The sequence below is a fragment of the Geospiza fortis genome, unplaced genomic scaffold, assembly GCF_000277835.1.
Source record: "Geospiza fortis unplaced genomic scaffold, GeoFor_1.0 scaffold59, whole genome shotgun sequence".
NCBI lineage: Eukaryota > Metazoa > Chordata > Aves > Passeriformes > Thraupidae > Geospiza > Geospiza fortis.
The window spans coordinates 3,011,838-3,027,771 of NW_005054381.1; the positions used below are offsets into that span (position 1 = coordinate 3,011,838).

Below are 15,934 nucleotides of genomic sequence, written 5' to 3' on the forward strand. Positions count from 1 at the left end.
GAGAGGTGAGCAGGAGAGTAGGAGAGATGGAAGCTCCTGGAAATGGCTGGGGAGAGGCTGGCAGGCAGTGCCTGGCCCGTAGACTGCTGGGGCAGGGCTGACGTTCTCTCTGCTGTGTTCCCCTTGTGTACAGGCCTTCCAAGGAGCACTGCTCCTGAGAGCTCCGGCAAAGATGATGGCATTCGGATCTTTGTGGCTCTCTTTGACTATGATCCTGTCTCCATGTCCCCTAACCCTGATGCAGCAGAAGAGGAGCTCCCATTTAAGGAGGGGCAGATCCTGAAAGTAAGAATTTAGTGAACATCTCCTACTCTATGGATCTGTCTGGTGTTCCAGGGGAGCATAAACCTTGGGAGGTCTGCAGTTTCCTCATGAGGGAAGTAGAGGGGCAGATGCTCATATTTTCTCTCTGGTGACCTTATGGAAAGGCTGGAGCTGTGTCAGGGAGGGTTAGGCTGGATATCAGGGAAAGGTTCTTCCCTCAGAGGGTGCTGGGCACTGCCCAGGCTCCCTAGGGAATGGTCAGGGCCCCAAGGCTGCCAGAGCTCCAGGAGCATTTGGACACTGCTCCCAGGGATGCACAGGGTGGGATTGTTGGGGTGTCTGTGCAAGGACAGGGGCTGGACTGGATGGATGATGCTTGTGGGTCTCTTCCAACTCAGGATATTCTATGATTCTTTGTGCAGCTCAGTCCCTGCAGCATAAACAGTCTATTTCCCTTTGCAGGTTTGTGGAGACAAGGATGCTGATGGTTTTTACAGGGGGGAATGTGCTGGAAGGGAGGGATACATTCCATGCAACATGGTGTCAGAAGTCCCTGTGGAGAGTAGTGAGCTCAAGCAGCAGCTCCTAAAGCAAGGGTTCCTGCCTGCGGACACGGAGAGCTCAGGTACTGTGTGTGTGTATGTGTGTGCCACGCTCCTGTGGCTCTTTGCTGGAATGTTGGAAGCTCAGTCCTGCTATTGTGTGTGGCCAGTGCAGCCACCAAACCCATCTGGAGGGCTGTCCTTGGATCTGCAGCCTGATTTAGTGGCTGCTTCTTAGCAGGGGCATCTGGCTGGATGTGGGTGTTCCGAGCTCTCAGTTCATCCCTGGCTCCACTGCCAGCGTTTGCAGCTGCTCCTGGGCTTGAGGTGTGTGAATTCAGCACAAAGTAAGGCTGAATCTTGCTAGGGACAGGGAAACAGAAGCATTTGAAGAGCAGCTGAAGTATGTGAACAAGTTTTCACTCTGTTTCCTCCTTTGTTTTGAAAGCCTGTGAACGGAACTCTTGGGATGACCCTGCTCTTGGGTGAGAGAATCTGTGACTTGGGAATGGAGATGTGAAAGGGGGAGGAAAGGTGTGAGACAGCAAGGTAGGCAGACAGGAGTGTACAAGGAGCAGATCTGGTGGTTGGGTTCCTCCTTACTCCCTCCCTGAAGTATGTGGTCCGTGCCTTGTGCACTGCAGAGGCTTTCCTGTTCCTTCCCTCTCATGTACTCAGGGAGGAGAGGGAGCCGCCCTGGGATGTGCAACCAGCGCAGCTCAGGCTGAGTCAGGCTTGGTGGCTGTGAGCTGCCCCTGCCATGAATCCCGGTGTCCCTGGGCCTCTCCCTCATGCCTGCCAGCTCTCATCATGCACTCCTCTGTGTACCCTCTATTGCCAGTGCCAATTGTTGGATCTGCTCCACTTGTTAAAACACCAGGATATTCCTGGTTTGGCTGGTCCCTGTTTCCCTGCCAGTTCAGCAATGAAAAATAGCACAAGTGTTGGTCATGGCAAAGGTAAGCCCTGACATTGCCTGAGCTGGGAAAAAAGCCCAAATCAACTTAAAAATAAGAAAACTCAAGGGAAAAAAAAGGAGAAATCCAACTTGTTCCTATTTCTGTGGAGGGAGACACTAACAGACCTTTAAGGTCCTTTCTCACCCAAACCATTCTATGATTCTGAGGGACTGACAGTGCTCAGCTCCTAAATGTTGATCCTGGAAAGTTGATCCTGAGCAGCACAGGGACTGAAGGAGCCTGATGTTTTCACTGTGTGATTTCTTGAATATGTTTTTAAAGGACAAACATATTCGGTCTCTCCCATGTCTGAGGAGAGGAAATTTGAGTAAGGTGTTTTTCACATCCATACTCTTTCTCTTGTGTGCATGCCAGAGATGGCTGGATGCCTGTGATGGCCTGTGTCTCTCAGTGGATACACAAGGGATACTCTGCCCTGCCCCACTGCATAGTTTTGGAAGAGTAAAGGGTTTTAATAGCTCTGAGACTTCATTAAACATGACGGGTGTGAAAGTTTTGAGGAAGGTGGTGGTGGTAGTCAATAAGTTGTGTGTGGAGGGAGGGACTGTAGGTTTGGCACTGGGGGGGACACACCTCAAATCCTAGGGGCAGTTCTGGGCCCCTCTTGGGTAAGGACACTGAGGGGCTGGAGCATGTCCAGGAAAGGGAACAGAGAGCCCCAGGAGCAGCTGAGGGAGCTGGGAAAGGGGCTCAGGCGGGAGAAAAGGAGGCTCAGAGGGGGTCTTCTGGCTCTGCACAGGTCCTGACAGGAGGGGGCAGCGAGTGCGGGTTGGACCTGATGGTCTTTTTCTAACTGTAGAGGTTCTTTGATTCCTTGGCAGTCGGGCTGGCTGTACCTCTGCTGTTTTCCTGCTGCCATAACAAGGCTGTCACAGCCTTGTAACTAAGGAAATGCCTTGGAGGGGTTGGTCTGGGCACTCCTCAGGTTCATTTGGGATTTCATCCAGTCCTGACCCTGCTCAGTGCAGAAGCTTTAGCTAGGTGTTATGGTACAAGGTTTTATTTTGTCCTTATGGTGCTGCTTCTGAAAGCTGAGGAGCAGCAAAGTGTGTCTGCTCTGAGCTGTGGAGTGACTAAAAGGTGTAAGTGCAGTGTGGATTTCTCTGTGTATTTGGGATATGGATCACAGCTCATCTGAGTCCACATATGAGGCCCAGAGGGCTTTGCCCACAGAAATCCTGTTGTCAGCCTCCCAGGGGAGGCATGTCATCTCTGTCCCCTGTTCACTATTCAAGATGCTTCTCACTTTCCATTCACTGTCTGTTTCTCTCGTCTATTTATTTGCTTTTTTGGTGTTTTTATTAAGGAAATGGCACATTTTCTCCACCTCCACGCCGCCAAACTGTCCCTCCTCCAAAGCCCAGACGCTCCAAGAAAGGTCTGTGTCACCCACTGCTTCCTCTTTGGTTTTTGCTATAGGATTACAGACTGCATTGAATTTTTACTACTTACTTTCAGGACCCTCAGATGTTTATATGACTGCTAGGAAGTGGAAAGAGAGCCCATCCCTGTGCTGGTGTTAAGTTTTTAACAACAGTGATGTCTTTTGTAGTTTGGAGCTTGACCTGTGCTTCTTGTTACATTCCTGAGTCCTGGTTACTGGTGTAGGCTTTGAGTTGCATGAACAGTGTGCTTCTGTTGTTTGCTGTCTTGGTGCTCTTTTTTAACTGTTTATCAGTTGTGTCATGTGGCCACTGTTGGAGGTGAGCTCTTACTGATGAGGCATTTTCTTCCCCCAGCAGGGCTGGACAAACAGGAATGCAAGTCTCAGCCAGGTGAGAAGTGCTTTTACTGGGGAGTAGGTAATGCATGATAGTGTTAGATGTGTTTTGTGGTCAGGGGCCAGTGTGACACCCTGTGGTCCTGCTTCTAAGCACTGTAACAAAAGGTTTTAGTTCTTGTTGTTTAGTGGTGGGTGCAGAACGGTTTGGGTGAGCAGGGGGTGCTTGCAGGGGGAGTGCACCAGTTGTTTTGCTATGGGAGGAGCAGGGCAGTCTCTCACTCATCACATGCTGTGGTTCCTATGATCCAAGAGACACTGAGAGGGTGCTCCCTCTTCTGAGGTGCATCATCTGTTTATATCCAGAGAGGCCAAGTGTGCAAACCCTTTGCCAGCCCAGCCAGTGCTGATCCAAAGGAGAGTTTAAATCCATGAATGTGTGTTTTCTGTAGCACCAGACTTGGCTTTTGTAGGCTCAGGGCAGGTCTGTAGGTAATGGGTTTGAGCAGTTAGGAGATTTGGGATGGCAAGGCCTGGACTTCCCTGTGTGCTGGTTCCTGGCTCTTGGAGGATAAATTTTGTAGCTTAATAGCAGAACATTTTGTAGTGGGAGAAGAAATGTCCTTTCAAGACACTGTAAAGAGACAGCTGTTCTGTGTGTGTGTGTGTGTGTGTGTGTGTGAGTAAATAGAAAACGTAAAATAAAACATTCCTGTACATATAAACAGAGCACCAGGATGAGGGGATGGACGGCTGTCCCCACTTCTGTGCTTATGAGGCAATGAAGAAGATCAGAAAACTGTTTTACCAAATGGCTCTAAAGTCTCTCTCCACTCAGTTCCCCCCCTGTATTCTTTTTGCACAGACCACTATAAGAATGGTGAAGGAGTTGATGTGATTTGGGATTTTGTCCTAGTATTTTCATCTAAGTATATTTTATTTTTCTCCTGCAGGGCAGAAACATAAAGACATTGAAGCAGACCTGCTGACTCCCCGCAGGATGGTGGCTGCCTTTGACTACAACCCAAAGGAGAGCTCTCCTAACACAGATGTGGAGGTAACCACCAGCTGCTCCCCCCTTTTCAGAGGTTTCTTCTTCCTATCTCTTTTTTCCTTCTCTCTCAAGACATTCAGCACATTGGTCCAACCAGAGTCTCAGTGAAACTGTGTGAGTATTCATTGCATCCTTTAGTGATCAGACAGGACTGAGCTGATCTGGGGCAGGAGGAAACAGCTCCTGCTGGTAGCAACTGATCCAGGAAACAGTCTGGGAAAAGGAAAAACCTGCTTAAGTGTTTGAAAGCACTTTTGACACTTAATTTGAGCATGACTTTAGTGTTAAGTATCTGTGTAGGTCTTTGTTCAAGCAAAAAGATTTAGCTCCAGTTTAATATACTAGTTTGCAAAGTTCTTGTTTTCAAGCAATTCCTATATATAGAATCACAGAATCATGGAATGGGATGGGTTGGAAGAGATCTTAAAGCCGATCTCATCCCACCCCCCACCATGAGCAGGGACACCTTCCACTAGACCAGGTTGCTCCTTCCGGCCTGGCCCTGGACACTTCCAGGAATGGGAAGGGGTATAATCTAAACAGGGAAGGATACAATCCAAACAGTAATTTTGTGGATAAATCTGTTCCAGGTAGAAAGGTGGCAATGCAGAATCCTTTCTGCAAAAAGAGATGGGCACATGCTCTGTTCTCTGTTCCTCCAAGCTGTGTTTGCTCTTGAGCAAACATAAACACAGGGTTTGGATTCCCATCCTTTCCCTTCATCCACAAAGGAGTGTCTGGCCAGCAGAGGGCACAGCTCAAGGAATGCTTGCCGCCCAAGCTGTGTCTCCTGCCCAGAGAGACACAGCTGAGGACAGAGTGTTTTAGGATGATGGAATATCCTGGGAGAGACACAATGTGAGCATATATCCAGCCACCAAACACTTCTGAACCCTTGTCACTGAGGAGGTGACTGTGCTTTTTGCAGTGATTTGCTCTTGTAGAACTCTTTTGGACAAGAGCTTAAATTACTGAAACAAGCTGGTAAGAGTTCTGTGGGAGATGCTCCACAGGAGCGACCTGCAGCCTCAAGAGGTTAAATTGAGGACTAGGGATATATTATTGTAAATATATTGGAAGTAGATCCCTTCCAGCTGACACCTGTGAAGTGCCAGTGTCTTAAGTGGGACTCAGCCTGTTTGGAGCCTCCACTGGGCAGCTTTTTCCATTAAAAGAGACTGGTGACACCTTTTTCTTTAGCCTTATGCCCCATGGAGCATGTGCTGGGGTGTCTGACAGAACAGAGGGTGTGACAGCGAAGGGTCACTGTGTGCTGTGCTCCTGTTCTGTGTCCAGGTTAAACCACCCTGTTTTGTATGCATTCCTGCTAGTAACTAGTCCCTAAGTGCTGCATACAAAACAGGCTCATCCAAGGGAGGGGGATTTGTAATTATACTTAAAGAAATTGATGGTATTTCTGGTGCTTGCTGAGCTTGTCCTCAGTGCACCTTTCCAGAGCTGGTAGGTACTATTTTGAAACCTTATTAAAATTGGTTTTAAAATGGGCTTTGCTCTTGTCTTAATTTATGAAATGCTTCCCTAGCAATGAATTCCAGAGTTATCCACTTCAGTTTCCCTCCTGCATCCTGTTCCTGCAAGACCAAACACAGTGGGCTCCCTCCCCTGGAGTAAGATTGGGCAAGAGGCTGAGGGAAGCCTGTGTTCCTGGTGAGTAATTCCAGGCACTGCTTTTCCTGTCACCTCTGTTCTCTGGCTCTTTGCAGGCTGAACTGACCTTCAGTGCTGGGGACGTTATCACTGTCTTTGGGTCCATGGATGATGATGGATTCTACTATGTAAGTGCAGGGCTTGGGAAGGTCCTGTGGTTACACTGGAAATTGTTGGAGTTCATGGAGTGGCAGGGAAGCAGAAATCAGGGCACAACATATCCTGCTTTTGAGAAAAACATAAACCCCTCTCTACTTAGTGCAGGGCAGTCTATTTCTGGAGCTCATTTCTCCTGCTGTAAATCCGGTATTACAGAGTCTTGGAATGGTTTGGGGAAGGGACCTTAAAGCTCATCCTGTTCCACCCCCTGCCATAGGCAGGGACACCTTCCACTGTGCCAGGTTGCTCCAAGCCCTGTCCAGCCTGGCCTTGGATGCTTCCATGGCTCCAGGGTTAGCCATAGCTTCTCTGGGCACCCTGTGCCAGGGCCTCAGCACACTCACAGCCAGGAATTCCTTCCCAATATCCCATCTATTCCTGCCCTCTGGCAGTGGGAAGCCATTGTCCCTTGTCCTGTCTCTCTGTCCCTTGTCCCCAGTCTGTCTCCAGCTCTCTTGGAGCTCCTTTAGGCCCCGGAAGGGGCTCTGAGTTCTCCCTTGGAACCTTTTCTCCTCCAGGGGAGTCCCGGGGTATCCCAGCCTGGCTCCAGAGCAGAGGGGCTCCAGCCCTGAGAGCATCACTGTGGTCTTTAATCATCCCAGTGGTTCTGAGTTTATTTTTTGGTATCAATTGCCTGCAGGTTTCCCAAAGCCTTGCCTGCATTTTTCCATGCACACACCAGCTGAACCAGCACCTGCTCTGAGCTAACATTTCACCAGGCACTTGGACACTTGGGTCAGAGGCTGGAATGGTGATCCAAGTAAGCAGACACATTCCTGGGGCTGTGCCTGCCCTCCAGCTGGGTGCCAAACTTGAGCCTTGGCCCTTGGATCATCCACCTTTTCCTGCATGGGAAGCACTGTGCCTTCACACATCTGACTTAAGGTTGAGCTCCAGGTTAAGTCTGAGGGCATCACTGAGAATGTTTTGTTTGATCCTTTTATAGTGTTGGACAAGCAGCAATGCTGGGATGGGTTTTGTCTCACCCAACCACCTCCTGTTGAACTGGATAAATATTTGTAGGAGTACAATACTGCAGCTCTGGGCCTCTGTGATCTTGGATGCATTGCCTACAGGACATTGTACCAATACTGCCTCATTCTTTAAAGACATCAGTAAATACCAGGGCAAATCAAAGGCCTCTAGGGCGCCTGTGGCACGGTCATATTGCAGTATGGTAGTGGACATTTTGAGTTTGTAGAAAGCACCTTTGTCACAACTTGCTGTCATCTCTCCTTCCTTTACTCTCTTCTCTGTTTCTGTGCTCTGAATTGTTCCACAACTAAGCAAGGATGTGAGTTCTGGAATTTTCTGAGGATCCTCCCTATGTGGGTTTGTTCTGGACTTGTCTCAGCCTACAGCCCAACCTTCTCTGCAGGGCACTGCACCTCAAGTTGTTATTTATATCTCCAGGAAAGCTGATGTGGGAATTGAATGTTGATCTTGCAGGGAGAGCTGAACCAACAGAGAGGGCTTGTCCCATCCAACTTCCTGGAAGCTGTTCCTTTGGACGGCGGCACGGCCAAGGAATTCCATTCCAAAGAGAAAGAAGCTTCTCCACTGAGTGCTGAGAGCCAGGTGAGATATGTGACTGCATGGCACTGCCATCCAGGCTGGGCTGTGGCTGGAGCCTGGGCATTGCATGGCATGCAGCACCCATGGGATCACTAAACTTACTGCATGCAGCCTGTTCATCCCAAGGGAGTGCCAGGAGCTCTTCCCAAAGACTTACTTGTAGTGCAGAAAGTGGCACAAAACAACACCTGCTGGGGCCTCAGTGTGGTCAGGTAGGCAAGGAGTATTCAAATCCTACCAGCAAATTGTTTAGATCCACTGAAAGGTCAGTAGGAAAATCCTACTGGAAGGAAAGGTTCAAACAGCTCCCCAGGCACATTAAATTCCTTAAATATTACTATATCCATGCCAAGGAGTTCTGGAATTAGCAACACCCAAACACCAATGTTTTTCCATCCACCCCAAGTTAGATATATCTTAATCCAGGCTGAGGTGCTTCTGGATAAATTCAAAACACACTGAGGAGTTTCCCAAGCAGATCTAGGGGATGGATCCTATGGTTTCAAAAGCATTCCCCAGAGTCAAGGAATTCAAAGGTTAAATTAACTCCTTCCATTGTATGGCTGAGACTCTTGGAATAAAGGCTTAAGTGGGAGACTGGGGTCGTGTCAGGGGCTGAGGCTAAAAGTGCAGCAGCTCTTTTGTCACTCCTGGATCCCCAGTGCTGTCTCACTGTGGAGAGGGAGGCAGGAGGGACCCAGCTTGGTCCCACCTCACAGCTTGGGCTTAACCTTCAGTCCTTCTTGGGAGGTTGTTGGCACTGTCATGTGGTGTCAGACCCACATGAGTCAGAGCCGGTTGGCTTTGAGCTATCCTTAGGGAAGTAGGTGGCCCTGAATCCTGCTTTGTTGAACTCCCCACTGGTGCGATGGCTTTCTGCTCTCTGCAGAATTTCTTGGGCTTTTTTTCATGCTCAGCTCTTCCTGTTCTCTGTATCTATATCTTCAAATGCTGCCTGGTCTTCCTTCACCTCAGCCCTGTCCCTTGCTTCCTGGCATTCCAGGCTTTGTGGGTACAGGATTTGCACTCCAGCCTTGATGTCTTCTCAGGCAGAGCAGCCTGGCTCAGATAATGAGGTTTGTGGGCAGTTTGTTGGATCATCTGCTGACATCAGCAGTTCTCTGGGGTCCTTGTACTCCCCTGCTGGGGATACTGGTCCTTGCAGGGGAATCAGAGGTTAATCAGCTGTTACTGCCAGGGTTTAAGAGCCCAGAGGTCACCCAAGTCTAACCTCCCTGGGGGTTAACAAGGATGCAGAGTGGGGTTCTTCCTTCAGTTTCCGTCTCAAAATTATTTACTCTTACCAAATGACTCAACTGTTGAAATAGAGGGTGCCAAAGGAGACCTCAACCAGTAAAATAAAGGTGGAATTCTAAGTGTAATTTAGTGCAGATCTTCCCCTTCCCTCTGGCATCAACTAATAGCCACTGGGCCTGTTTCAGATTCCAGGGGTTGTTATTCTAGCCCCAGCCCATATCCTCCCAGGGACCAGGGAGAGTTTAGGTAACTTTATCTGCCGCTGGCAGGTGTGAAGTGTTTGCAAAGCCAAACCCACTTTCCTCTCTGTTCTCTGCTGCTGAGTTCAGTGGGTGACTGATGGCCTGCACAGCACTTTGGCCCACATACCCTTGGTGCTGAAGGTTGGAGGCTCTTTTCCTATGTTTCATGACATTTTTTTAAACACAAGTGCCTTTCAGGTATGTTAAAGACAACCCATATAAAATAGACACGTTTCAGGTTTGCCTACCCTTCAAACATTTCCATTTGTCTCTAGTCCTCTGTGCCTGAGATCCAAGGGAGCCTCCCCTTACACTGGCTCTGACTTTTGGGTGCACAGAGCAGGAACCTGTTGGGTTTGGTAGTTTTGTTACTCTCCTGATCCATGAACTACTGTTCTCTGTAGTTGGAGGACTGGAAAATTCAGATAATTATGATTAAACCAATTTTATTTTAGTGGGAATCAGCTTGAGCTCCCTAGGCATGACTGTGGCTGCTTCTGCATTTTGGCAGCCTGGCTCCTGTCCTGCTGCCTCCCTGCTTCTCCTGGACACCTGTCCCAGGGGATTCTGGCTCAGCACCCCCAGCACTCCTCCCGTTTGTGCTTTGCAATCCAGACCTGTCTAAAAAGCTTCCAAACAAGATGGGCACGCTTGCCCTCTGTTAAAAGTGGTATATTTACCCTGCTCAGAGACAAAGTGGAATCAATTAACTGCATTTAAGTGTGTTTAATGATTCCTGAAGAGACAGAACCTGACCCCACAGTGGTTTTGGCTGTCACAGCAATCACAGCATCCCAACCTGTGGGCAGAAAACCTCACGGGAAAGGCAGAAGAAAGAAATACCTCCTGTAAAACAGACATATTCCATATCCATCCCTCAGCTAGAATAAACTCTCTCAGTAATACAGTCATGCCTGAGGCTTTCCAAATTCCTGTAGCATTTTCATCCCATGGAGTTAAGGAAGACTTGCTTGTTCAACTTGCTGTTAGCAGAGCAGGCTCCCTGCAAATTCCCAGTCCCAGCTTGAGCCCTGGCACCTCAGGGGGGATGTGTGTGTACCATGGCAGAGCTTTGGGCTTGGTTACAGCTTGTTCCAGTTGCAGCAGAAGCTTCTTCATGAGTGATTTTTAAATCACTTGTAATTTCTTGGATGTGATGTTCTTACCTTACCTGTTCTTCACACTTCCCTTCTCCCTGCTGCCCTACCAAAGGCCTGAGAATAAGGACAATTTATTTCCAAATTGAACTGGGGAAGGTGGATCATTTTTAATTATTTCTGAGTAAATCTTAAAATGCTGTCAACTGAAAAGGTGAAGCAATTGAACTTACAAACTGATAACATTTGGGGATTAGAATAAACAAACAAAAACAGCATAAAGGGGAGGATCCAAGAAGTTCTGGTCACAGCCAGGGCCCAAACCACTCATGCTTACCAGCTCAGAGCAGCTGCTTTAACACTGTTCCTGTTGATGGAATATTTTTCTATTGATAACATATGGTTTCTGTCAAAGACTGATTGTAAAGCACCTTCAGAAAGTGTTTGATTCTAACTGATTTCATGTATTTATTTCTGCCTGTGTTATGCACCCGGGATGGTTCTTTTCTTCAGAGAATGAGGAAGAGAAGAGTCCAGTGATAGATATGAATGATACATAGAGAGAGCAACCATGTAAGTGTGTGAGACCTTCAACCTCCCACCCAGCCCAGCACCTCAAAGGCTCCTGCACCTGGAGTTGGCTTCTATTCTTGTTTGTAGTTTGACAGGCTGGTCTGGGGCTGTGGTGGCAAATCCACCTTCAGGTCTGATGTCAGACCTTTCACTGCCGTCTGGGTTCTGTGGTAAAGACAAACCATTCAGCACATGAAGTGCAGTTGGCTGGAACAATTATCTGGTGGTTTTGGGGACCAGGATGGGACTGTGCTGGATATTCAGGTTTGGGAAGGACCTGCTTTGTAATTCAGCTTGTCCCTTCTGTTCGCATCAACAGCCAAAGCATCGTTTGGCCTTTGCAAGGTCCTCCTCAGTCTGAGCTCACTTCATGTTCAGCCTGGGGTTTTTTCCCTCTGGATTTTACTCCTTCCTGAGAATAGTCCTGAAAAACCCTTCCCACCATCCATTTAAGAAAATAGTAACATTGAGGCCCTAAAACCAATCTTGTGTGGATAATTGTTCTGGGGCTGGGTGGGTGAGACCCCTAGTTTTGGGGACCAGTGGGAGCAGTCTTTGTTTTCCTTAGTTTTAAATGTTTGTTTTTCAGAAATTCTGTTAAGCAGTAACACCTGAGAGAGTACTAAAACCATCCCTGAAAACTGACATCACTCTTATGTTTATCACTCTAATAACTTGTATGAGGATTTTGACAGAGCAGTTTTTCCTTTGTTTCTCTTAGAGAAGAACCCCCACTTTTCATATGATTTTTCTCTTACCACATGAATCTGTGAGCTGGTTCTGTTGCTTTCGTGCCACATAGAGACCTCTGACAAGAGGAGAAATTGATTGTGGGGCCACTTCAGGTCTGTCCTGAAACTGTTCCATCTTTACCAAAAAAGTGTTTTCCAATGGTGCATGGACAGAGCCTCCACTGCCCTGGCTGCACAGGGCCTTTACATCCCTCCTACATCACTCCCTGAGTGTTGGTGAGTTCCTTCTGATGCTAGCCCGGTGCTTTTGGACATTTTATCCAAGGATTCTTTGTTGCACAAATCATAGTTTCTGGAGTAGAACTTGGGGATTCTTTCTTTTGCTCCCAGCTAAGAGAGCGGGCTCCAATTTAGCCCTGCCCATGCTTTCTTTTTCTCTTTGCCTCCATAAATCTTGCATTTCTGGCTGCATATGGTTCATCTGGATTTATTTGGATTTACTCCCGGACTCCTCAGGCCTGACTAACACGGGGCTTATCAGCACCAAGTGCTGTTCTTTGCACAGTGGAGCTGCCAGGATAGACAGAGGTTGCAGCCGTTGCTGCAGCATTGGTTGGAGTGGACCTTTCAGGCAGAGTGCAGCTTTCCCAAAGGCCAGCCTGGGCCATCCATCAGCATGTGTGACATCCCACAGCATGTCCTGGACAGCAGCTGGCCTTAGGGCACAGTGCTGCACACCTGGAGTGTTGCAGGAGTGCCTTGGAAAGCAACATTTTCAGGTGAACATAATGTGAGCTCAGGAAAAGTCAGCTGTGGGATTGGTTACTATCATGGGGAGAGGCAGAGAGGAGTTCCAGCTCTGTCCTGTAATTCAGGTAAGGGAGAGTCTGATGGCACTGGCACAACTCAGTGATTGCTGTGAAGCAGAAGTTGACTCTCAGCTTTGTGGAGTTGGGAGGGGTCACAAATTCACTCCAAGATGGAGCTCCCTGTGCTCCTACCCACTCAGGACTGATTCCATGGGTATTGTAGGTGCTGAGTCTCACCCAGAGCAGAGGTTTGTGCTCATCCTGGGCCAGAGGTGCTTCATGCCTGCAGCAGCCCGGACCAGCACAGCTTCCACCTGTGAGGGGAGGAGAGGTCACAGCCACTGGCTGTTCCTGGTCCCAAAGGAGGTGGGTGCTGAACCAGAACTAGGGTGGCAGAGCAGAGCTGCTTTGACTTTCCACCCTGGGAAACTTTAAATAAAGTCCCCACAGGGCATGAGCATGGCTGTGCTGGAGTGGGGCAGCAGTGCTCTGGGCTCTGCTTCTGCCTTATTCAGCTGCTTGCCCTGGACACAGAGCGGGACCAGGACCAGGCACATCCAGTCCTGACCAGGGGCTGCTGCTGAGATCTTCACACAGTTCCCGGCTGGAGTCTGATCTTGAGGAGTGCTTCCACTCAGGCAGAGAGTCCTGCTGGCACTGTCACCATCTCACATTTCCGCTAAGGGCTTTGGCTCCTGCAGACCTGTGAGGGACTCAGTGAGGCCCAGGTAGAGGAATGCTGAGGGTGTGATGTTCCAATGTCAAAGGACTCTTCCCTGGCACAGATCCAGCCACTCTTACCTTGTGTTTTGGGGAATGCTGAGACAGGATGTACAGCTGGAGCTTGGAAGCTGCTGGTTTGTGAAAGCTGTGTGGAAGAGAAGACAGTGAGACTAAGGCTCTCCTAGGCCTCAGAAACCCAGAGCCTCTTCCCTGAGGAGCTTCGCAGCCTGTTGGGAAAGGTTGACCTGCCATATTGGTAATTGTCACTGTCTGGACAGCTAAGCCTAGCGAGAGGAGATTGTGGAAGGAAGGCTGCTGATAGGAACTTATCTCTCGGTGCTTTGTGAAGAGGAAACTGAGCCCAGGACTAGGGCACATTCTGATTTCCAAAGGAAACAGCACTATTTGAGACTGGTGGGTCCCAATTAACCATCTCAAACACTCAGGAACATTCCCGTGTGCCACTTGATCCAAGACTTCTCCATGTCCTGCTCCATTGGTGCCACTGCAGAGCACCAGACTTGGCTTTCTGCCCCTCCTGCCTCTGGATCTGCTGGATGCTGAGCAGCCTTGCAGGACCCCCAATTCCTCTTACTACCATGGCTACTATTGAGAAGCCTCAGGGCTTAGCCAGTCTCCTTGATCTTGTGGAGGTCTTGCAGAGCACTTGTTCTTACGAAATTTGGTTTTGTTAATGTCCTGGCTTCTGTCCCAGAGCATGCTGGGAGCCCAGCATGCTCCATGGCTGAGGACTCATGGACTCATCAGTACCTGTCCCCATCCATGCTCTCAGGAGCTGCTTCACTTATTTAGCTGTGGAGCAGCATCTTTCACCATGTACTTAGTGGGTCTTTTGTGCTGTCCTGTTCTTAGCCCAAAGTTCAGGAATTTCAGGAATTCTTAACTAAGGGAGGGTCTGGGTTGTGAGTACAAAATGTAAATCCACTGGAAACTTCCTAAGTGGAACTGCATAGAGGGGAGAAGGCCAGGTTCTCTGGCTGAGGTTTATGTTGGTGTGATCTCCTTCAGCAGTTCTAACTTGTGCTTTTGTCTTTTGTCTTCTCTCTTTCCCACCTAGCTAAATCCAGATGGGTCTGTTGATCAGAGCGATTCCTCTCCATCTCCTCCTCTGCCAGCACCTTCCTGCCTTGTCCCAGGCGAGCAGAGTCCAGACCAGGCATCGCTGGCCCTCCTCGCCTGCAGTGATGCACCTGGGCAGAGGAAAAAGAAGAGAGGCTTCTTGTTCAAAGGGAAAAATCTCTTCAAAAGACTTGGGTCCAATAAAAAAAACTGACAAGGGGTTTGTTTATTCCATCCAGGCTGCCAACACAACCCCAGAGACTGAGAGTTCAGGAGAAGCCCTCTGCAATAAGCTGATTATTTTCATAGGGAAGAAATATGTGTTGAAGAGAGAAAACTGGAGGGCGTGGGAGCTGAGAGCCCCTGGGGAAAAAGTGTGAGGTGTGAGGGCTCAGCTCTGGGATCCAGCATGTCCTGCTCCATGCAGCCCTTGGTGCACTGGTTCCCTGTAAATATTTTAATTTAACGATTATATTCTGGCTGTAAGTTAGCTAACTGGCTTTTCTCAGCAAAGCCCCACCCCTTAGGAGAGATCCCTTGTACTCCATACCTTGGTACTTCTCTGCTCCAAAGGAGGTCATGTCAACTCCTTCAGTTCCTGCAAAGAAAATTGCACTTCTCTGTTCCCATGACTTCCCTTCGCTGTCTCTGGGCTGATGAGTGAGTTCTTATTTGTACTGTAACCCTGTAAATATGCAGCTGTGCCTCGGAGCATCCCACACTGCCTCAGTCAGCTTCCAGCACGAGGATCCCCGGGGAGGAAGGAGCGATGCCCTGGCGGGGGTCAGTTCTTCAGCGTGGGGGTGGGCTGCTATCAGCTGCTCTTGCCTGGTTCACCTTGACCATGCACTGGCTGGGGACTCCGCCTTATGATTTATTTATAGTTTTATTTATCAATGGATTTATTTATCTACCTATTTATTTATTTATTTGTCCGTCTGCCTCTCCACGGTTCCGTTCTGCTGTGTCTGTGAGCTGCTCCCGAGCCAGTGTTGGGAGAGGTGTGCTGGGGCTGGGCAGCTTGCATTGTTTTTGTAGGAGATTATGTGTTCCTGCAGTTGAGATGCTGCCCTGTCCAAGCACAGAGGGTTTTGTATGCCATGGTTTCTGTCCCTCCCTGTGTTTCTCTCTCTGCATGTTCCAGTGGGTCCTTGTTCTGAGCAGGGCAGTTCTGTGAGCTCCGTGAGTGGTGCCAGCACAGCAGCCATGAGTGGTGGTGGTATGGTATGTTTTTATTTAATATCAAATTTTATGATAATAAATTCTATTTTCACAAAAATACATTTTCCTTAAAAAAGCCAAAGATTCAGTGATGCTTCTTCGAGGGGGTGGGTGAGGAAATTATACCAACCCCATGCACTTTGAGGGTGTTCTGCACCTTCTGTGTCCCCTTCTCAGAGGGACAGATGTGGCTGTGGATGCTCCAGGTGTGAGGTGAGGGTGGGGGCTGAGGTGGCAGCCCTGGGGACACAGGACAGCAGGGAGGGCTGTGGGCATGA

General features: G+C 48.8%; 1 protein-coding gene across 1 annotated transcript in view; it reads left to right on the top strand.

Annotated features, from left to right (window-relative positions):
- The window catches only part of TSPOAP1 (TSPO associated protein 1), a 47,664-nt gene extending 31,932 nt beyond the window's left edge, over window positions 1–15,732 (top strand). Inside the window, exons 19-26 of the mRNA XM_031060365.1 lie at window positions 83–285; window positions 727–889; window positions 3,093–3,164; window positions 3,526–3,561; window positions 4,460–4,563; window positions 6,285–6,356; window positions 7,837–7,965; window positions 14,434–15,732. Coding sequence (XP_030916225.1) covers window positions 83–285; window positions 727–889; window positions 3,093–3,164; window positions 3,526–3,561; window positions 4,460–4,563; window positions 6,285–6,356; window positions 7,837–7,965; window positions 14,434–14,649 — 995 coding nt within the window. The 3' untranslated portion in view covers window positions 14,650–15,732. The remainder of the gene's footprint in view (window positions 1–82; window positions 286–726; window positions 890–3,092; window positions 3,165–3,525; window positions 3,562–4,459; window positions 4,564–6,284; window positions 6,357–7,836; window positions 7,966–14,433) is intronic.
- Window positions 15,733–15,934: the final 202 nt, after the last annotated feature.